Source organism: Cryptotermes secundus, unplaced genomic scaffold (assembly GCF_002891405.2).
Source record: "Cryptotermes secundus unplaced genomic scaffold, Csec_1.0 scaffold40, whole genome shotgun sequence".
NCBI classification, from domain to species: Eukaryota; Metazoa; Arthropoda; class Insecta; order Blattodea; family Kalotermitidae; genus Cryptotermes; species Cryptotermes secundus.
In genome coordinates, this window is record NW_019730583.1 from 1,627,988 (window position 1) to 1,643,201 (window position 15,214).

The 15,214-nt window shown below is 37.7% G+C and overlaps 1 protein-coding gene across 2 annotated transcripts in view; it reads left to right on the forward strand.

The window, feature by feature from the left end:
• Nucleotides 1–361: 361 nt before the first annotated feature.
• Nucleotides 362–15,214, forward strand: part of LOC111866320 (integrin-linked protein kinase) — a 23,824-nt gene continuing 8,971 nt past the window's right edge. The window contains exons 1-9 of one of the 2 annotated variants that reach the window (XM_023855149.2): nucleotides 362–518; nucleotides 636–878; nucleotides 3,654–3,819; nucleotides 4,453–4,645; nucleotides 7,770–7,850; nucleotides 12,116–12,311; nucleotides 12,402–12,645; nucleotides 13,629–13,728; nucleotides 14,391–14,521. In XM_023855149.2, the coding sequence (XP_023710917.1) occupies nucleotides 790–878; nucleotides 3,654–3,819; nucleotides 4,453–4,645; nucleotides 7,770–7,850; nucleotides 12,116–12,311; nucleotides 12,402–12,645; nucleotides 13,629–13,728; nucleotides 14,391–14,521 (1,200 nt within the window). In that variant the 5' untranslated portion in view covers nucleotides 362–518; nucleotides 636–789. Of the gene's footprint in view, nucleotides 879–3,653; nucleotides 3,820–4,452; nucleotides 4,646–7,769; nucleotides 7,851–12,115; nucleotides 12,312–12,401; nucleotides 12,646–13,628; nucleotides 13,729–14,390; nucleotides 14,522–15,214 lie in introns of both variants that reach the window. The other variant, XM_023855148.2, reaches the window with a different exon arrangement.

Genomic DNA, 15,214 nt, shown 5'->3' on the forward strand with positions numbered 1-15,214 from the left:
CTAACCGCTTGAGCTATGGCACGGCCTTTCGTGCCATGTTAAGAAACAAATGAATCACTGAATCTCGTTATGGAACAGCAGACACTAGGAAACCACGCGGAAACGAAATTGTAAGAAGACTGGCATGCTCCGTTGCCTGGAACTTGAGTTTCTCAGTCACTTCGTGAGTTGCGTTGCCGTTTCCTCAATTTGCATTGCTCCACTTAGTAACATGTGTTACTAAGTGGAGCAATTCTCGGAAATAGCGGTTGCGTTGGGATTGGCAGTATCCTTCGTATCCTTCGTGTGCCCTCGGCCTAATCCCACTACAAACGCACGAAACCGAACAGGGACCGAAGAGAGGCGAATAATGAAGCAGTGGTTGCAGTTTTGTAGGTCACAGATGCTAGCGTACTCTGTCGATAGGTGTGTTATCTACAATCACGACCGATTGTGACAAATGGATGTAAAGCTGTTATGGCAGTTAAGTGTACATTTTTAAGACTCGAAGTGTGAAGTTAAGAGATTAAAGGAAATGAGTACGTCCTCGTTAATCTTGCATAGAAGTTTGTTTTGTATACAGTTTAACATTTGCTACTATTTTTAAAGAATTGTAACTTTGTGTATATTTTTACGTTGCATTTATTGTTATGCAGTGTGGAGGTGTTTAAACCAACTGTGTTCCTAAACTTGAAATCAACGTGCGGTTGCAGCGATTCTCAAATAACAATCAGGAGTCTGCGATTGAATTTTTAAAATAGTGCAAGTTCGATTAACTGGCATTTCTGTGACTTGTGAAAGGTAACCACAATGGAGGATATTTTTCATTGGTGTAGAGAAGGTAATGCAATGCAAGTGAGAGTGTGGCTGGATGATACCGAACATGACATGAATCAGGGGTGAGTAATAAGTTACGTGATATACTACACCAGAAGATAAAGTTTACAAAGACCTAGTGGTTGATAGTAGCATGCCCGTTTGTAGTTGTGTGTCCGCACTTATGAACCACGCCCATTTTTAGATCGTGGGGAAACTTGCTTCGATGACGCAAGTTGGCTACATGAGCTAGTCTGGGTCCCGCAAGCCTTGTAGGCAGAAAAAAAACAGGTTATTACCATATATGGTAATGTGAGAGATTTTTGTGTTATGATCACTAGATGCACTTCTATAGTGCTTTTGGCGCATGTTTTGCGAGATGCTATAGAAATATAAAAAAAAATATATTATTGAGGTATCCCTCTGTTTCATTGACTTAATAGATTAAAAACTTTTAACACACTCATAGTTTGTGTATACAAATTTTACCTTGCAAACAATGCAATAATGATACAAGTATTGTGTTTTTGGACATTATCCATATCTTGTTTTTATCTAAAAACCGTCCTGTTTATTTTTCAAAACACTGTTTCAGAGGCTGGATTCTGTCTCTGTCTTCAGACAAAACCTAGTCAGTTGAGCCCAATTGACAGAGCTAGTCCCAATCTCTGGACACCTATGCCAGCTCCAAGATGGGATACATAAACCAAACACAGCACAAACCATCTGTGAGAGCTAAGAAAACGTAAAATTATTGAAACTCCACATGTATGAGGCTCTGTACCAGAGAAGTATTTGTATTGAAATCATCATTGGAGAGAAGCAGTACTCCTTATTGTAACAACACAAGAATAACAGATTTTACCCACTCAAACTACACTTGATGGAGTTGTAGTCTCTTGACTTCTGCTGTGATAATGGGAATTCAGATGGGAGAGTTGTCCAAGCTGTGTTGACTGATCGGATGGTCCAGCAGAGACATGTGGGCTGATTCCTTGATTTCCTGTATGTGGTGTTAGGGCTCAATCTGCAAGACCTTCGCTTCATTTTAACATATTTTGTGGCCTTCCTCGTATGCATGTTGGGATAATTTTAATTTTTCTAGCAAACCCTGTGCAGATTATATTTGTGTTCCTTAATGCGGACTTCTAAATATCTGCTTTTTTAACCAATGTAATATCTGCCACAATCGCATGGGATGCTGTAGACACACTACTGTGTCTGTTGGGCATCTCTGACTGGTGAGTTTTCATCATTGTCCCAATGTTTAGTTTAGTTTAGACGATGGATAATGCCCAAAAACATAGTATTTATATTAATGTACCATCATCACAGACTTTTAGGTCTTAAATGCAATATTTAGTTCTGATTATCTATTTTGAGATAACATTGGGTTTACCGTGTCCCAGTTAAACAAGTAACTACGTGGTCTGTAAATTGGGATTACAGATGAAATTGCAGCAGAGCTGATCCTAACATATATTTGAGATCTGATTTATTCTGTCTTCACAGTGTGCATCCTATTGTATGTCATAAACATATATGGTTAAGGTCAGTGGTCACCAAAACAGATTTGTTGTGACAATGGCTAACCTTAACCATATACGCTAAGTTATTCTGTTTCAAACAAGGAAAAATTGCCAAGGCAGTGGAAGGAATTTATCACTGTACCTATTTATAAAAAAAATTAAAGGTATATCTGTAACAGGCCATAGAGCCCCATAGGGTTGTAAGATATTGAGGCTCCCACATTTTTTAGATAGTCGGCTCACAGATGGCAGTAAGGTTGTCAGCCTTCCATGCTGGCTGCCCTTTGCCTCCAGGAATATTCCTGGTACTCATTTCTGTTAGAGGCTGAGTCAACCTCAGGGCCACAGTGTGGCTGGAAGGATTAGGTCAATTGAAGAATCCAGTGACCTCTTTACAAAGAGGGAAGTAAAACTGACTAGTAATTATCAAGAAATATCAACTATACAGAAAATGTTAGTCAGCATTTTCCTGTCTAGGTCAACTTTGTATGTATTGGGGATCATCAGTGTGATAGACGGAACCTAGTGCCTAGGAGAATATTTAGATTTAAAGTGGAAGATGTATTGGGAGGCTTTAGAAAGTTGCATAATGAGGAACTTTGTAATTTGTACTCCTCGTTGAGTATTAATAGTTTGTGCTCATCACTGAGTATTGATAAAGCTGGGATAGTACAGTCAAAATAGCAAGTGGCTGTATGCTGGGCAATGGAAGGGTTGGAATTTGAGTCCTGGTAGGGTCAAGATTTTCTCCTCTCCACATCATCCAGACCGGTTCTGGGACCTACCCAGCCTCTTAGCCAGTGGGTACCGGGGGCTCTATCCCCAAGGTGAAGCTGACCACTCACCCCCAACTAGTGCTCAGGTCAAGAATATGTGGATATATACATCCACACCCCCATGCATCTTCATGGCATAGTACTTAGTTAGTAAAGCACAGGGGCAGCTTTACCTGGGTATTAATCAGATGATCAAATCGAAGAGGATGGGATGAGTGGGGCATGTGGTACTCATGGGAAAGTTCAGAAATACATACAGAGTTTTGATCAGAAAGTCTGAAGGGAGGAGACCATTTGGAAGACTCAGACATAGACCGGAAATAAAATGGATTTTTGTGGAGAATGGTGGAAAAATGTGGACTGGATTCATTTGGCATAGGACAGGGACCAGTGGGGAGCTTTTATGAACATGGTAATGAACTATCAAGTTCCATAAATGGCAGGAAAATTTGTAGATTATATGAGAAAGTGTTAGCTCACAAGAAGGATTCTGATCAGTGCTTTTAGTTTAGTTATTCTGAAGGCAACTGACATTTGTTTAACTTCCATCAAGAGATGACCATGGATTCAGCCCACTGCATTGGTCATCCAAGGAAGGACATATAAAAATTGTAGACCTGTTAATGGCTCGTGGGGCTCGAATCAATGCTACCAACCGTGGGGATGATACACCATTGCATCTTGCTGCAGCACATGGTCATCAAGACATTGTGCACATGGTAAGTAAGAAATGGTATTGCAAAGGATGGGTATTTCTACCAGCTGTTAGTATCAATACAAGACAGTGAATGTCTGATGTGGGAAAAATTGGATTCTTATAATTATATAGGCCCATATTCTTTTATTTCCAATAGGCAGCCCCTATTAAATACAAGCAGTGACAGAAATATAAATTGACTCTTCACCTGTTTATATATCACTACCTAACAGTGAACATTTGCATATTAATTTAATATTTGTTTATTTTAAGGGAAGATTTCATTGTAGTCTTAAATACATATATCATTTATAGTTTTGAAGTTCACTGATGCATAACATGCATAACTTCAGAGGGTCAGTAGCTGCAAGGTGGATCTTCTGTCACTTTGGTTAGAGGCCACTTAGTTCACAACATCTTATTGTCTGTGTTCCTTTCTCCAGTAAATTTTTAATGACACATCTCTTGCAAGTGTTTATCTCTCTGGCTTTGAAATTTGCATAGACAGTGAAACACCAACAGTGTTGAGTTTGGAGTTCTAAGTCGAGTGCTGAATCTGAACTGCACCATGCCACCCTCATCATCAACCTGTGTAAGGGGATGTTAAGTGTCCTAATAACTTTCATTTAGTGTAGTATTTTTTTATTTCCGATAGCTCCTTCGCAACCGAGCTGATGTGAACTTCACTAATGAACACGGAAACACACCTCTTCATTATGCTTGCTTCTGGGGATATCAAGCAGTAGCAGAAGATTTAGTGACTCATGGTGCACTTGTCTCTCTTGCCAACAAAGATGGTGACACACCATTAGATAAGGCACGTGGCGTTCTTGCCAAACGGCTGCATGGTAATTATCATTTATATTGGATCACATAATGTTATTATGAGTATAGTGTTGAAGAGGAATGAGTATGTTATACACTTTTATAAAAAAAAATTATTTAAGCAGCACTTCACATTAATGGATGCAGTATTTGATAATTGAAATGTTGTAAATAAAATGTGTTGAGTATGTATATTACTGGTAAGTATATTCTCCAATCACCACTTGGTCTTTAATAGAATCAGATCTCTTCCTCAGAATTTCGTAGTTAGGTGATTGTCAAGAGGAGGATGCTTGGCTGCTGTGCTGAGGCATGGCCTTTGTGTGCTCACTCTGTGGGTTTCTGCCTTTCCTACTTGGTCAGCAGAGCTAATAGACTGCAGCAGCATCATAGAGTGAGGGTTGCTGGCCCACTTGTAGTATCTAGTTTTATATATATGTCTCAGAATTTATTGTATCACATAAAGCATAGGACTCATAAACTTCCTCATGCTCAGACTCTTCCAAGTACCTGCCCGTTTGCATCATGGCATTGAATTTTATGTGTAAGATTTGGATTTCCTGTGCTTCGGTGTTTTTTGGTGTTTGCCTGCCTGCTCATGTAAATAAAACAAAGCCTCATCTGAAGAATGTCATCTTTGGTTCAGTTTCGGCAGTATGAAGTGGCTGAGAAGTTACGTTACAGGATCATGTGGCTGCAAAGTGTAAACAGCTCTTGTTTTGTAAGGCAGTAGTTTCAGTGATATTGGTGTGGTTCTTATGGTCTGCTTTGATATTCTTATTTCATGTGCAAACTGGTAAAAAGGTTTATGAGATGAATATTCAAGATGAACTCTGATATTCATATTTTCTCCCATTCATTCATTCATTCATTCATATCCTTTATTTTCCATATATTCATACAGGCAAAAATCCTAGGATGTGGAAATAGTCCCTTTGATAATAGATGTATACATATAATAAATTACATAAGTCACACAACCAAAATCATACACACTAGTCAACCAACATAGATAATAGAACAAAAAAAAAAAAGACTTATTACAATTATAATAAATAAACATAATTTAAAAAGAACATTACTATAAAAACTTAAAATTAATACAGTTTCGCTCAAATTACCCAAATTAACTGAATTAAATGCATTACAAATTTACACACTTATGACCAACTATCTATCCTTCTTTCTTTCTTTATTTCATTTTCCCATAAATCAGAATACATTGATACAGGACTTGTCATATACATACATACACATCCTCCACTTTCCATAAACATCCATACAGGCAACAGACCCAGGATGTAAAAATAGTCACCAAACACACACAAAGTCACACAAGCCACACAACGAAGATCACCCACATTATCTAACACCTACAACAGTATGAGGCAAAAAGATAATATCCTGATTAACAGACATAATTCCAACTAGATGCGCATGTTTTAGTTCCTTATTAACATTTCAGTTCTGTGTACTTTATTGATAAGGTTCTGAGTAACTGGTAGTGTTTCTGTAGAGTGCTCAGATTCCAGAAAAATTTTGTTCTGGATTTTCTCTGACACTTCCAAGCAGGCTTACTTTATATAATATACAAATAGAACCCTTGATGTTTTAATGTAAACTTATTCATGCTCATCATAAAGAGAATATTGTGAGAACCACATCTAACTTATTAACAGTACAGCTCTTTGAAATCACCGTTATACAGACTTTGCAGCCACAATCATTAATTTCTGAAACTGATACTTGCAGTTAGTTTTTGAGCTTGAACCTGAGCTGGTATTTTTTTTCAAGCAAGACTTGTCTTTATTTGATGGGGTATGTGAACACGTAAGGTCACGGACACAGGAGTGCAGAATATCCATACAAATTCAATGAATTCTAAGAAGAATGTAAGGTAGATACTGCAAGTATTACAGAACCTCTATTTGACAATGTGCTTGCATTCTCACTATTGCCCTAGCTAACTCAATAGGATTGGCAGCAACCCATTTAGTGAGCATGCTTAGAGGACAGACCATGTTGAATTTCTGCCAGATATTCTGCTTGTACACTTGCAAGTCATGTTCTTCCCTCAGAGTCAGTTACCATGTTTCACAGACATATAAAACAGTGCTAAATTATTGTGTATATATTTTCATCCTTATTGTTCTGGAAGGTATGCTAGATGATAAGTTTTTGAGTTTAAAATAGTGGACAAGTTGGTTTTTACTTGTATTCTGAAGGTACTTACTTACTCACTCGTGGAGCAGAGCCCTTCTGGAGGAGCTGCCAATTCTGCAGCTACTCAAGAATTTCCCAGCATTTTATGGAACCTGAAGGTTCATTACCGTGTTCACAGGAGCCCTCCACTGGTCCCTATCCTGTGCCAGATCAATCCAATCCATACCATCCCATCCTATCTCTCTAAGACCCATTTTAATATTTTCCACCCACCTACGCCTTGGTCTTCCCAGTGGTCTCTTTCCTTCTTGCTTTCCCACCAATATCCTATACGCATTCCTTGTCTCCCCCATTCGTACTACATGCCCTACCCACCTCATCCTCCTTGAATCAATCATTATAATTATACTTGGAGAAGAGTACAAGTAATGAAGCTCCTCATTATAGCATGACTGCTTCTTTCACCATCCATTCCTGTTCATTACCTACCGTCATCTAATCATGTAATACTGTGTAGTCATGAGTTACTGACAGCGAAGTTAAATAAACAAAAAAAATCAGATAAACTTAATAACAGTATTTTTGGAAGTTCTCATAATTTCATCATGGATCCAATTTTTTTTTCTTATTGGTATTTCCGAGTATATTGTCACTCAATTAATAAAACGGTTATTAATCAAATGTTTGTTTTTTGCTAGTACATTATGACTGTCACAGATTTATGTTTTGCAGCATGTTTGTGTACTTTGAAGACTGATTTTTGAATTTATATTTCTAACCAAGGTTGTTCCTGCTCTATACCTTTCATGATAGTTTGGAATTTTATTGTTTATGCTGTTTCCTTTTTTGTTTCATTGTTTAGTTACTGCTCATATATTTTGTGTTAATTGGGCATGTTAGAAATCAGTATGTATTTCTGATATTATTTTAATGATTTCTTAATTTACAAATAGACCTTGAAGTACTACACAACTTATTTTCTAGAACTTGCTTTGGAGACGGGGCAGGATTTGAAGAAGATAACCTTCAAAGATCAGAGTTGGCTGGGATTAAAGACTAGAAGTCGTAAGTTTAACATTTTACTTCTTTGATATTACTTTTCCCCAGTTCCATTTATTCTAGTTGTTTCAAAACCATGTAAGATTCCTATTCTTATGTAGGTAAAAACTAATTGATAAACCCCATTTCAATCCTAATAATACTGATCTCATTATTACCTTTAAGATTAGAGAAAAAGGATGCATATTCATATAAACAGTAGATTTTGAAAATGTATATACAACTTTTTCTATAACCTTTTTATGTCCACTGTATATTGAAGACAGGTTCTTTTAGTCCCACCAGGTAAGTGCCAAGATAGTCACTACTTCAACAACTAAAAACTATTTTGTTATTGCTTCTATTACCACAGTATGACACTCTTTATTGAAGTGGAAGGAAAGTGAAAGAGTTGAAGGGAGATGCAGATAAAGGATGGAAACGCAAAAAAATATGGTGACATTATTTTGGGATAATCAATGTATGTGTAAAATTGTGTGTCTTGAAAATATGATGATGATTTACAAGCATGAAGACACATTTTATATTATTTGCATATTGTTATCTTTGTGAAATGATGTTTCCTCAGATGTTAACTAGGTGAATCATTAAATGTAAAGGTGTCCCTGGTCTTAATTAATTGAGCATTAATGTTATATTTTAGCGTCCTGTTGCACTGATTTAAGTCCATGATTTATTTTATCCGTCTTCTAGTGCATACATTTATTTATCCCCTCCTTTCACTCTCACTACATGTTTCGGCACCAATGTGCCATCTTCAGGTGCTGATCCAATCCACGACAAACTAATTCATTGCATGCCTTGTCTTTACATACCAAAATAACTGAAATATATATCTATCATATATACTGACAAATGTCAAGTGTTAAAATACTAAAACTGTACAGCATATTTCTTTCCTACGTCGTGTTTCATTACGCGAGTCACGTCTATCATCCTCTGTTGGAGCACTCTCTCTTTCACTATCGTGTATCTGTAACATGAATTTGTTATTCATTAATACCGCGTTCTGCAGCCTATCTATTACTTGTGGTATTATGATTTTAATGTTTAATACTCACTGTGCTCTGTGTTGCGTCTCGCTCCTGTGACTGCGTGTGTTATACTGCTGGACCTGCTGGGTATGTGTGTGTGTGCTGTCTTCGTTTTGAGTGAGTTATGATGTTGTGGGCGTAGTTGTGGTGGGGGTACTTGGTGGGGTGTTGTTATGTTGTTCTGTGTAGATGTTGCTTAATTCGTGGTATATTGGGTTATTTATTTCTTTATTTATATTGTTCATGTGTGTGTTTTTCTTTGTCGTTCTATATATNGAAATGCCTAGATTGCCCCAAGGAATATATAGGACAAACCGGGAGGAAATTTAATACCAGATATAAAGAACACATACATGACATAAGACACAATAACAGCAATACAGGATACTCGGAACACATATTAAACACAGGACATGCATATGGTACTATAGAAAACACTATGGATATCATAGCAACAGGTAGGAAGGGGCAATACTTGAACACATTGGAGAACTACCATATATATAGAACGACAAAGAAAAACACACACATGAACAATATAAATAAAGAAATAAATAACCCAATATACCACGAATTAAGCAACATCTACACAGAACAACATAACAACACCCCACCAAGTACCCCCACCACAACTACGCCCACAACATCATAACTCACTCAAAACGAAGACAGCACACACACACATACCCAGCAGGTCCAGCAGTATAACACACGCAGTCACAGGAGCGAGACGCAACACAGAGCACAGTGAGTATTAAACATTAAAATCATAATACCACAAGTAATAGATAGGCTGCAGAACGCGGTATTAATGAATAACAAATTCATGTTACAGATACACGATAGTGAAAGAGAGAGTGCTCCAACAGAGGATGATAGACGTGACTCGCGTAATGAAACACGATGTAGGAAAGAAATATGCTGTACAGTTTTAGTATTTTAACACTTGACATTTGTCAGTATATATGATAGATATATATTTTAGTTATTTTGGTATGTAAAGACAAGGCATGCAATGAATTAGTTTGTCGTGGATTGGATCAGCACCTGAAGATGGCACATTGGTGCCGAAACATGTAGTGAGAGTGAAAGGAGGGGATAAATAAATGTATGCACTAGAAGACGGATAAAATAAATCATGGACTAATTGAGCATTGTACCATGAAGACATAAGGGTGTGTAAGATATAGCTCCACCATTCTTGACCTTGGCAATAGCTGGAGGTGAATTGTCAGCTTCATGTCTTTGTCACTTTACCCTTGGGGAAAGAACCTCTGGTACCCATTAGATAAGGGGCTAGGTGGGCTTCAGAGGCAGTTTGAACACTATGGAGAAGAGAAAAATCTTGGTCCTGCTGGGAATCAAACCCTGGCCATCCATCCCGGAGCCTGTTGCTGTAGTGACTGAGCTATCCTGCCTCTTCTGGATGACCAATTATGGATATTTTTTCATAAAAAAAATAAAAGAAAGAATCTTTTATGTGAAATTGTAAGGAAATTCCAGACCTTTTTAAGGTATGTATATTATTCACTGCACAAAGTGTAGAAATAGGAGACAGAAGAGTAAATGAAGACTGGAATTTGATTGGGGGGAGGGGGAGGTACAAAAGAAAAATTTCATCTCTAGCAGAACACAGAACAAATACAGCACATGTATTTTCTTTATCAGTTTTTGTGAGGGAACAGCAGTACCCTGGCTCCTCATTCATGAATGTATAGAAGTTCGAAATCAGACATCAGCAGCAGACAAGGCAGATATGAACTCTCCCAGTTAAAAATCTATTATTCACCTTCAAAAGAAATGTATAATGCACTAGTCTATCACCTGGTGAAGAGCATATACAAATATTTTATTAATAATCCTTAATATTATGTTAGAAATGTCTCATCACATTCATGACAGTGAGTAAATAAAGAGTTGCAAGCAGAAATTTTGTTGCTTCCCTTTTTATAGAAACTGATTACTTAGGTACTGGTTCTGTCACATAAAATTTGTTTGCATTGTCATTGTGTTTGTTATTCTTGATTTACAAACGGTATCTTGTACATACTCTGTAGGCATGTTTGTTTTTATGTCTATGCCATATTTCACCTGCTTAGTTTCGGTTGTTTATTAGTTATTGGTATAAAACTGAAAGGTTATGAAATGCTTGCACAGTACTTAATGTAGGCAACTGAAGTGTTATGTTGGGGTTGGTTCCAGTGGCATAACATTTGTATCAAATGTTGTGAACGTTAATCAGCTAGTTGAAAGGGGGAGGGGGGGCAGACACACACACAGCCATTTAGCATGGTGATTCTATCAGCCTGCCTTCTTTCATTAAGAAAGGAAAGTAGGCTTAAACAGTTTCTATGCTTGATAATGCTTTGTTCATACTGTGAGAAAACCACTTGGTTTGTTGACATTCTTGGTTTCTAAATGACATGCGAGAAATGCTTCTGAAAACGTTATGTAAGGGATATATCCAACTATTTCATGTTTTTGTCTCCAGAACAGTATGTAAGGTTTTAATAAAATTTGGTATTTTAAGTTTATATAATTGATTAATTGATTGGGAGCCTTACAGAATGCTCTTCTAGAAATAACATAGGATGAACATCATGTATCACGGAATTTGTTATGAAATATCCATTGATGTTAGTGAGGACCCCCCACTTTCAACAGGTATTGTAGTGAGTTACCTAAAGCGGTTTTATAGCTAACATTTTTTGAGCATATGCAAACCTCCAGTTAGGCAGTGCAGTAGCAGTTGATTTTTGTTTTATCAGAGAGAACCTGAGCTGTGAGTGGCATCTTGATCTGCAGACAGGTGGTAGTGAGACTGTAAACAAAGAAATGAACCTCCCTATTAACCTAAAATAATTGATATAATTATTATACATTATAAGTGCATTTAGAACAAGTAAAAAGTAAAAGTAAAGGTATCCCTGTAACGGGTCGTGGAGGCCCATAGGGTTGTAAGAAGTTGAGGTTCCCACATTTTCTAGACAATCTGCCCATAGATGGCAGCAAGGTTGCCAGCCTTATGTGTCAGCTGCCCTTTACCTACAAGAACATTCCAAGAATATTCCTGGTACTCATTTCTGTTAGAGTCTGAGTCAACCCCAGGGCCATAGTGCTGCTGGAAGGATTAGGTAAACTGAAAAAAAAATCCAATGACCTCATCAGGATTCGATCCCGCGACCTGGATTATAGCATAGTGCCTCAACCAACTTTTCAATTTCATTTCTTTAATAGGTGATGCAACACTTTCTCGCCACAAAGGCATAAACATCGCAGACTTGCATCTTCATACAAAGATAGCAACCTCTCCATCTGGAGAGTCATGGCGTGGTCGTTGGCAGAAGAATGATATTGTGGCAAAGATATTGGCAGTGCGGGATTGCACATCACGTGTTTCTCGAGATTTCAATGAGGAATTTCCAAAGCTCAGGTTAGTTGGTGTATGGATGTTTAATATGATGGAGAGCTTATGCATGGAGATTGACATTGTGAACCTAAAATCAAAATTCTGTCATTACAGGATTTTCTCACATCCAAATGTCTTGCCAGTGGTAGGCTGCTGCAACTCGCCACCAAATCTAGTTGTTATCAACCAGTATATGGCATGGGGGTCTCTGTATACGTTGTTACATGAAGGGACTGGAGTAGTTGTCGATACTGCACAGGCTTTGCGTTTCGCTCTGGATGTTGCTCGTGGCATGGCTTTTCTACATAGCCTAGAACGTATTATCCCTCAGTATCATCTGAACAGCCGGCACGTCATGGTAAGAACTAGAAACATGCTTTGGAAAGCAAAACTAACTTAATAAGATCTAAACATTTTGTTCTTATAGTCCATATGCAATATTCAGCATCTACCTTCTGATAGTAGATATGCTGCTATGATGTAAAAGAAGTAAGGTGTCGTCTGTGTCGCTGTGAACTTTTCAGTTTTGGATGCCTCCGAGCAAGTGACTGTGAACAGTTTTCCACCACATGCCATAATGAGATTCTGCCATCTGTTACCTTGAAACATTCGTACATTAAGATGAGAGAAAAATAAAAGGTAAAGCTCTCTACCCCCAGGAAGATTCCTGGTACACATTTCTGTTACAGGCTGAGTCAACCTCAGGACCATAGTGTGGCTGGAAGGATTAGGCCAATGAAAAATCCAATTACCTCATTGGGAATCCAACCCTCATCATTCTGGCTTTTAGCATAATGCCCATTAAGATGAGTAGTGTACCAGCTACTTATTCTATGTCTTGTTCACTACCATAAAAGAAATTACAAATCGCTTGGTGATTTTGAAAAGTTCTACACTCTTAGAGGGAGCAGTTGTTGTTGTTGATTTGTTTTTAGTGACATCTTGTTGGTGTAGGATATAACTTCTGGAATACATGTAGCTAATTAATTAAAGAAATGTGTTTTGCTTGGTAGAAAATATATTGATTTCCTTGTTTTAGAGTTTCGTATCCATGCGATTATTTTCGTCATGTTTCATGTGAAAGTTATAAGCATGATGTTAATTGAGTTTTGCATTACACTTTGATAGTGACAGTTGAATTTCCATATGAGGTGTACCAAAAGAGATTTGCATTCTTTGAAGAAGTAGTTCAAGGGTTTGAAAGTTTTTCATTGTTGAAATTGAGTTATTTTGAATATACACTTTTTACAGATATGTTTATCAGATAAACTGCAGTTAAGTTCATTTCCTCTTTATGTTACAGATTTTTTGACTTTATAATGTATTAATTTTTTATCACAGATTGATGAAGATTTGACAGCTAGAATTAATATGGCAGATGCAAAATTTTCATTTCAAGAGAAGGGTCGAGTATATTATCCAGCATGGATGTCTCCAGAAGGTAAGGAGGAGACTGAAAAAGTAGGCGATATGTAAATGTTGTGTGAAATATAGAAATCAAAGCAAGACTCTCCATTTCCAGTTGCTTGTTTTTTCTCACTGTTGGATAACATAGATAAATTGAGTGCAATCAGTGTGTTCCATTACTGATATGTTATTTGTAGGAAAGGGACCAAAAGGTGCCTGTGAAATAAGCAGGTTGCATATACTTTATATAATGTTATATTTTAGCGTCCTGTTGCACTGATTCATGTCCATGATGTGTATTTATGCTAAATGTCTTATAGTGCACACAATTTCACCCTTCTCTTCACTTTTACACTACATGTTTCAGCACTAATGTGCCATCTTCAGGTGTGTTTCTATGCACGTCAAACTACTGCATTGCATGCAATGACGTCTTCATTCTAAAATGACTAAAATGTGTATGCGTCATAATCTCTAAATATTAAAACCTTTCAGGATTCGTCATCCATACATCATATCTCAAATACGTGAATCACACCAATCCTCCTCTATGGGAGCTTTCTTCCTACATTCATATGTGTATTGTGTTCTGTGTTGTGTCTTGCTCCTGTGACTGTGTGCGTTGTGCTGTACTATACTTTATATAGACAAGAAAATGCAAACCAGATAGTGCATGTTAATGACTTGTGTCTGCAGCCCTACAAAAGAAACCTAGTGACCGCAATTGGGAAGCGTGTGACATGTGGAGTTTTGCTGTATTACTGTGGGAGCTTGCAACAAGAGAAGTGCCTTTTGCTGATCTGTCACCAATGGAGGTTGGTATGAAGGTATGTAAATGTAATTTTCAAATTTCAGACTATTTTAATTTATCCATGATATCTTGACCTTTATTGGCCATGCAGAACATTGGTGGCCTACCCACAGTCTAGATGGCAGTGCATCACGTTATTTTGTTACTAGAATATCCCCTTGGTTACTCGCAAAAAATGAAAGCTGTCTTACATCTTTGTTGGAGTGGGAGGAGTGTAGAGGTACAGACCACCATCAGAAGGATGGAACGCAGGTACTGACATGCTGTAATTATGCTAATGGGAAAGTGACAAGTAAATAAAAGTTTCCTCATGTGCCTGTTATGGGGGATTGTTCACAATATGAGGCACTGAGGTGCATAGTCTTACTGAACTAATGGTTGAGAATAACTGGACAGAATATAATTTTTCCTTGTCATGATGGTACAGATTTTGTGGACTGAAAAAGATGCTGAACAGGAGTGCATTTTCTAAAGTTCTGATTATATAGTCTCATTTGCAGTGAAAGTGAACTTTCATTTTGTTTACTGAGCCAAAAGAAATGCAGCAGACATTGCTCAGTGCCCACAGCAGGTGTATATAGCAGGTCTCTTTGCTGCAGTTTTTCCGCCTGAAATATATATATTGTGACATGTTGCGCTAAGGAGACCCACACACACCAGCAGTGACGCGGCGGGTGAGTCAGCGCTCCCCTCCCCCTCCTCCGCTCGG